Source organism: Panthera tigris, chromosome B1 (genome assembly GCF_018350195.1).
Source record: "Panthera tigris isolate Pti1 chromosome B1, P.tigris_Pti1_mat1.1, whole genome shotgun sequence".
NCBI classification, from domain to species: domain Eukaryota; kingdom Metazoa; phylum Chordata; class Mammalia; order Carnivora; family Felidae; genus Panthera; species Panthera tigris.
The window spans coordinates 202,157,445-202,165,414 of record NC_056663.1 but is presented as its reverse complement, the minus strand read 5'-3'; the positions used below and the strand labels follow the sequence as shown (position 1 = coordinate 202,165,414).

General features: G+C 49.0%; 1 protein-coding gene across 1 annotated transcript in view; it reads left to right on the top strand.

The window, feature by feature from the left end:
* Nucleotides 1–11: 11 nt before the first annotated feature.
* GRK4 (G protein-coupled receptor kinase 4) overlaps nt 12–7,970 on the top strand; it is a 96,352-nt gene continuing 88,393 nt past the window's right edge. Inside the window, exon 1 of the mRNA XM_042985077.1 lies at nt 12–749. Coding sequence (XP_042841011.1) covers nt 698–749 — 52 coding nt within the window. The 5' untranslated portion in view covers nt 12–697. The remainder of the gene's footprint in view (nt 750–7,970) is intronic.

Below are 7,970 nucleotides of genomic sequence, written 5' to 3'. Positions count from 1 at the left end.
CTTCTGGGAGCGTTGCTGCCCTGCGCGGCGCCGCACCGCGGCGAGAGGTGCACCCGAGCTCCCTCTTCTGGGAACCGGCCGCTGTGAGAGTGGGTAGCGGCGGCGGCGGGGAGCCCCGGCCACTGAGCCCCTCCCTGGGGTGGGGCTCGGCGGAGACTCTGGGCGGCTGGGGAGCCGGGCCCTGAGGAGAGCGTTGCCCTTGCCAGACTCGGGCGATGGGGCCGAGAGCCCGGGCCCCGGCGCGGGGAAGGTGAGCGCAGATTCCGGCGGTAGGCGGGCTGCCAGCTCCCCTCGCCCCAGCATCTCGCCCTCTGGAAGCCCGGGCCGCGAGGGCAAGGGCTCCCCGGGCCGGCGCCAGCAGCTTCCGAAGCAGCTGCGGCGTCGCGGGCGGTCTCGGAGGCAGCAAAGCGGTTGGTGGCGGCGGCGGCGGCGGCTGGAGGGGCAGCAGCCGGAGCCGCGACAGCTGGAGCGGCGGCGGCGGCGGCGGCGGCGGCGGCGGGGCAGCTCCCCCGGGCCCGCTGTGGACCCTCCCGAGCGGGTGGCGTCCTGCGAGCGATGCCCGGAGGCGCCAGAGCCCTCTCCGTCTCCCCTTCCCCCTCGCACACACCGAGCCCGGCAGCGGCGGAGGCGGCGGAGGCAGCGGCAGCGGCCGCGGCGGCGGAGGCGGCCGCGGCGGCTGCGGCGGCGGCCAGGGGCCATGGAGCTTGAGAACCTCTTGGCCAACACGCTGCTGCTGAAAGCGCGCCAAGGTGGGTGCACAGGGGCGCCCGACGCCCCGCAAACTCAGATCCTCCGAGGAGCCCCGACCCTGACCGGGAACCCCGCTCCCCGCAAAGCCCCGAGCCACCGTCCGCTCCGTCTCACTATTCGCAGCGGCCAGACAGCGAGGGGCCAGCTTGGGTGCCTTAGGCTGCTCTGCGCGCCGCCCTGCGCCCCTCTCAGCACCTGTGGGCCCAAGTAACGCTGGCCTGCGCCCCACTCTTGTCGGTGTGAACCTGCTATGTCCTGCAGCCTCCAGTGCGTCAGCACAGGCTGGCGGGGTCCTGTCCTGGGAGGAGGAAGCCAGACCACCGAGTGAAGCCGGCAAGAAACAGCCGTGCCTTTGCGGTCTTTAAAGGACGAAGAAGACGATCCTGTTAACGACCCTAAGCGAGGACCTTCCATTAGTCTTTTTGGACTGTTATTTTACATTTATTTATTTTTGAGAGACAGAGTGAGACAAAGTGGGGGGGGGGGAGGGGCAGAGAGAGAGAGGGAGACACAGAATCCGAAACAGGCTCCAGGCTCTGAGCTGTCAGCACAGAGCCCGACGCGGGGCTCGAACTCACGGACCGCAAGATGGTGACCTGAGCTGAAGTCGGACGCCCGACCGACCGAGCCACCCAGGCACCCCTTTTTTTAAATTTTTTTTTTTAACGTTTATTTATTTTTGAGATAGAGACAGAGCATGAATGGGGGAGGGGCAGAGAGAGAGGGAGACACAGAATCAGAAGCAGGCTCCAGGCTCTGAGCTGTCAGCACGGAGCCCGACGCGGGGCTCGAACTCACGGACTGCAAGATGGTGACCTGAGCCGAAGTCGCACGCTCGGCCGACCGAGCCAGCCAGGCGCCCCTGGACTGTTATTTTAGCATAGCTTGCTGGTTTTGAGGTTTGATCTGACTTGGTTTTGAGGCTTCGTGGTGTGTGGAGTGGGTTTTACCAGGCGGGACGTGGTGGCAGATTCAACAGTTTGGTACGAATTCAGCCTCATGTCCACGAAAAGGCACAGTTGACCCAGCCCTTTGGCTCAGAGGTGGCCCTGGCCCCGACCGTCCTTCTGTTGCCTCCCAAGAGAGTGGAGAGCTGGCGGCACAGCTACCCACCTGCGGTTCTTCAGCCCCTTTGCTCCTACCCAGTGGGTGACGGAGCAGGTGCCTGGTGTTTGCGCGCGATGGCGGGAAATGGCCGCCGGACGTACCGCGTTGGCCACGACTCCGGAGTGAAGACCGTATGGAAGGAGTGCTATGCACAGTCTCCCAGGGCTGGAGTCCCATCCTGGGCGCCCGTGTCCGTGGAGTGGTCCTCCTGGTCACTTGGGATGCTTGCTGGGAGACATCAATAAACTCATCTTGTGATTGAAATAGTGAATAACGTTCTGTGAGAGAATTTAATGTGGAATACAGCTACTTCAGATCTTTGGGTTTTGTTTCCTTTTTAATGCTCTCCCCTTCCCATTTGTGTCCTAAGTGTGTTTTTAAGAGGAAAGAGCTTCATCAGAAAGTGCCTGATTTCTCAACTCAGTGGAGACAACTCAGAAACGGCCAACAGGAGTTCTTGAAGTAAGAGTGACAGGTGCAGAGGATTAGCTACCTAAGTTAGGTTTACATAGAAGGATCCAGAATTAAGAAGTAGTGAATTTTTCGTTTTGTAAAGTGTTTCTCATATTAAGAGTTGAAAACAGGAAATTCATTTTCTCAAATATTTTTGTGTGCTAACTTGCATTCTTAAAAAAAAATTTTTTTTTACATTTATTTATTTTTGAGAGACAGAGCACAACTGGGGGAGGGGCAGAGAGAGAAGGAGACCCAGAATCTGAAGCAGGCTCCAGGCTCTGAGCTGCCAGTACAGAGCTGGACAAGGGGCTCAAACTCACAAACCATGAGACCGTGACCTGAGCTGAAGCCAGACGCTTAACCAACTGAGTCACCCAGATGCCCCTAACTTGCATTATTTTGAAGAGTGAAGATGGGTGGGAAGAAAGTAGGTCTTATTTTTCTGTTAAGGCAGCGGGAAGTCCCTGAGAGCAGTACGTTTCAGTGGAGCATTTGATTGTGTTTCGTGTTTCTCACTTTGAACTCCAGATTGGTCATAGAAGTGAACCATGATCCTGGGCACCCCAGCGGCTCAGTCTGTTGAGTGTCCGACTTCGGCTCAGGTCACGGTTTCATGGTTTGTGAGTTCGAGCCCTACATCAGGCTCCGTGCTTATAGCTTGCAGCCTGGAGCCTGCTTCGGATTCTGTGTCTCCCGTTCTCTCTCTGCCCCTCCCCTGGCTCATGCTCGGTCTCTCTCAAAAATAAAGGTTAAAAAAAAAAAAAAAAAAAAGGTGAACCATGATCCGTGGAAATCTGGATCTGTGGAAACCCTACTAAACCTGTTTTCTTTCCATTGTACCGTCCTCTTTGAGTATAATGTACAAAAATGGACTGTTCTATCGAGCAGATTTTTTACGGTGCTGTAGAGGTTAGGTGATGAGGTGAATATAAGGGCTTTGTAAGTGCTCAATACTTGAAACCAGTATTTCCTGCCATAAAGCCTAGGACTGCATACTTTCAAAAGAGTTTTAAATTTTGTTCCTTGAAGTATTAAGCCGTCATGTTGTGATTCTTACAAGGTCTGCCCCTGTCAGCAGATAGTGCTTACTCCTGTGTTCAGAAAGAGTCATTCTGTCAGTGTGGTTGATGCTCAGAGAAGTTGAATAGGAAATATCAGAAATACAGGACTATATGCTGAGTGTTGGTTATAACTGAGGGCTGTTCTTCCAAGTCAAAGCAGCTTATTTGCTTTAGAAGCTCCTAGACTGTCTCCTAGCAAGGGTCTTCTTGGACATGTGTGTTCATGGCTGGTTCCTCATGTGTTTCTGGCGCACGCATTAGAAAGTTAACGTTTGAAAGGAGTGTACATAGCAGAGCAGTTATATGTTGGCCTTGGGAATTACACTGTTGGCTTAATAGTATGAGTGAGGCCGTTTTCTCGATTTGTTTCAAATAAATTCAGTGTCTTTTTCTGGTCTCCAACAGATTTGTTTAAAAGAAAAAAAAAAAAACAGAGGATTTGTTAAAACCGTTCCTCCTTTTCGGGAATGTTGGGAGATAAAGCTACATCGACAAAGTGGTTTAGTCACTCTGCCAGCACACTTTAAGGAGGCAGAAAACGGGGGTGCCTGGGTGGCTCAGTCAGTTGGGCAACCGACTTCGGCTCAGGTCATGATCTCACGGCCTGTGGGTTTGAGCCCTGCATCAGGCTCTGCGCTGACAGCTCAGAGCCTGGAGCCTGCTTCGGATTCTGTGTCTCCCTCTCTCTTTGCCTCCCCTGCTCACACTCTGTCTCTCTCTCAAAAAAATAAACATTAAAAAAAAAAGGTAGAAAATGATCATACCGTTAATAAAATAAAACACAAAATCACTGCTTCCCCCCTGCCCCCAACTTTTAGGATTTTTTTTTTCCTATGTAATACATCTGTTTCCTTTCATACCTCTAAATGATAACCTTAAATTGTTTACATCATACTTATAAAGAGACATTCGCCCCATTTTCTCTTAGAGAAACTGACAGCGTAAATAGAGAGGGAAGAATAAAATATATGTATGTTTAATATGGATTTTGGCCTTTTACATAGCAATTCCATTCTGATTGCAGATGATAGTGTTATTTACCAGTTGTTTTTTTAGCATCTGACGCATAGTTAATATCCCTGTTATCATTTTTTTAAAATGTTTTTTAACGTTTATTCATTTTTGAGAGACTGAGCACGAGTGGGGGAGTGGCAGAGAGAGAGGGAGACACAGAATCTGAAGCAGGCTCCAGGCTCTGAGCTGTCAGTACAGAGCCCAATGCGGGGCTCCAACCCATGAACTGTGAGATCGTGACCTGAGCCGAAGTTGGGCACCCCATCCCTGTTCTCATTTATGCCCTTGTTGAGGCTCCCCAGGATTTTGGTTGCAAGGAATCTCTGGAAATAGCTTATAAACCCTTTGATTCCAGAGGTATAGTGGCCAATATTTGTGTTTCCTTCATTGCACTTAATTTGATCCCACACCCAAGAGCTACTTAATGCATTTTTGTTGTAAAAAATAACTTTTGTATTCATTTGGACGTGTTCTTGAATGCTTACCATTCCAACGTGTGCAGTCGGCCCTCCTTGCTTTTTTCTTGCTCAATTCTTTCCACCCTTCAGAATCCAGTTTGCCTTCCTCTTTGTAGCTTGCTCTGTTCTTCCAGCTCAGGGGCGTTCTCTGCCCTTTGGAAATTTGGAACTTGGGGTTCACAACAACATAGTCAATGATTCTTTTCCCGGCTAATTTGCAATCTTTGTATGGGCAGGGCATAGCTCTTACCTTCATTTTTTATCCCTTTCAGTGCTGGCTGGCCATATAATTGGTACTTGGTAAACAATTGGAGATTAAGGGGGTGATTTGTTATTTTGCTAAATTCAAGAAAGAGGGGGTGAAATTCATGTTGAAAACAAAAGGATTGGTTGGACTTGGAGGGAATAAAGTGTGTTCCCAGCTTGCTTAGAGACTAGTGGTTGATAATGATAGCTAACATTAGTGAGGGTTTGCTCTGTCCAGGCAGCATGCTAAATTCTTTAAGGGCATTATTTCAGCTAGTCCTATCCTTCATTCTCCTAACCCATAAAACCAGACAGATAATAATTCTACTTCACAAGGTTAGAGGATTGCTTGTGATAATGTGGCACAGTGCTTGGCGCTCAGAAAGTGCTCAGTAAATAGTAGTAGTTGTGGTTGTAGATTTTGTTGTTCTGTCCAGTGTCATAATGAAGAACTGGTACTTTAACGTGCAATTGTGTTAACTGACCTTGAACCTGGCTCTTTGTAGTCTGTTCTCATTCTTAGATTTCCCAAAAGCATAGCTTTCCTCTTCCTAAATTCTTCCATGCTGGAGGTGCTTGAATCTCATTTATCCTTGACCTTTGTTATTTCTCATGTCTGTCTCTTTGTCTCTATTTTCACTTAGACACCACCCCCACCCCCCAGCCCCCACCCTGATGGTCTTCTATACCTCTTCAATTGACTGAGGGCAAGAATTTCCAGACTTTTTTCCTCCTTTTTCATCCCCAGTGCTGCTAGAACACTCTTTCTAAAACACAGATTTGTTCTCTTAATCTTCTGTTTAGAATTTGGCCTTAGACCTCCATTCTGGGTCAAGTATAAACCCCTTAGTGCATCATGGCCCACAGGGTCCTACCTGACCTCAGTGACCTGCTCTTCTCTCCTTGTCTATTTGCTGCTAAGTGTATGTGACTACTCGATGCCTTCCTACCCGGTGAAGTCTTGTTCTTCCTTCATGTTCCGGCTTGGGTGTCTTTTCTGGAAACTTCAACACTCCTGCAAGAGACTTGATCATTCCATCTTTTGTGCCACTGCCACGCCCAGGATGAGCTGTTACTGCACTGGGCTGATTCAGGACAGCTTGGGTGTCCCTTTCTGTGTCACCAGCATCTAGCACTGTGCTAGCTCCCACCTCCACAAATGCCAACTGATGACTGGTGACAAAAGAGCACATCTCAAGAATTCTTTCAATACTGGTGATAACCAGAAATTAAGGCTTCAAACCAAGCTGTTTTTTTAGACTAGTGATCTGGAACTAGTCTGGATTTCTGGAACAGAAATTGAGATTGTATTCAATTTTTGGAATGTCAGTTGGCTCCATACTTCGAAGTGGTGAGTAGTTCTTATTTCATTTTGAATTTAATATTCTTGTTTTTAGCAAATCAGTATTAAAATATTTAATTATACCTATAACGCAATCTGTAGTTCTCTCAATATTTACATGCTCATCACTAGCGGAGACAGCAGCAGGGTTAGCCACAACTAGTTAGGATGTTAGCAAAAGGCCATGCCCGTACATTTTCCTTTTAGAGGGTAAACTCTCTGTTTTTACCAAATTGAAAGAGTTTCTAGTTCAAAGAACACATGGTAGTACTACCTTTCCTGCCCCCTTACTCCTGTGCTGATTTGTCTCACTTCCTGGCAGAGACATTGTGCCTGAGTGTTTGCATGGTAAACCTAGATCTCTTCTTGTGAGTTGTTTGGACAGACGATGCTAGCACATTTGCGAGGTTGACAAGGCTGCTGAACTGGTAGCATCCCCCCCCCCCCCCCCCCCGCCAGGGGCAGGTGTTTATCCCCTTTGACAGATGGGGGAAGGGCAAGTGAAGTGACTTGATCGAGGTCACGTCACTAGTAAATGGGAGTGTTAGGTTTCAACCCAGGTCTATCTGGCCCCAAACTCATGTTCTAACCAATCATGTAATGCTGTCTGTTGAAAGACTTCTTCAGTTTACTGCTTCAATGGAAATGAGTTGATGTTTTGTATTTAGTTTCTGGCATGAAATTAGCTTTCTAGATGTGGGAGTGTCGCTCCTTGGCTGGTTGGACAGCATGAAAGCACAGTTGACGGAAGTTGGGTTGTGGCAGGGGAGGGGGGGGCGCGGTATTCTCATCTAACGAGAAGTCCGGAGACGTTGTCTGTGTTTAAGCAACGAGAACTAAAGAGCCAACAGCATTGTTCACTGAGAGGGAGCCTATACCAGATCCGAAAGTGATGGTAGACGTTTGGCGATGGGGCAGGGCCTTACTGAGGTCACTCTGAGTCTGAAAGGAGGGGACTTGGAGCCCCCTCTCTGCTCCCTGTTTTTATTACATTTGCCTTCCATGCTTGTGGTCTTTCCTTCAAGTTCTCCATTGGGTTAAACACAGCGTGTTTCCTCTTGAAAGGACAGCCTGCTAATGTCCACTTGTAGAGCTAGGGACAGAATTCTCTTTGAGCTGATTCTGTTCCACTAATTTAAAGTTTTCCAGGGTGCCTGGGTGGCTCAGTCGGTTACGTGTCTGACTCTTGGTTTTGGCTCGGGTCATGATCTCACAGTTCCATGAGTTCCAGCCCAGCATCGCGCTCTGCACTGATGATGCGGAGCCTGCTTGGGATTCTCTCTCACCCTCTCTCTCTCTGCCTCTTTCTCTCTCAAAATAAATAAACTTAAAAAAAAAAAAAGTAGAAGAAAAAGGTTTCCAAACAACCTATAATAAAAAAATCAGAGAATTATCAGACTGTAAAACTTTTGCTCCTGAAGGACATGGAATATTATCTTACTGTTTGGGCAGCTTGGGCTGCCGTAACAAAATAACGCAGACTGGGCGGCTTAAACAACAGAAATGTTTTTGTTCTTTGTGTTTTTTGTTTGTTTT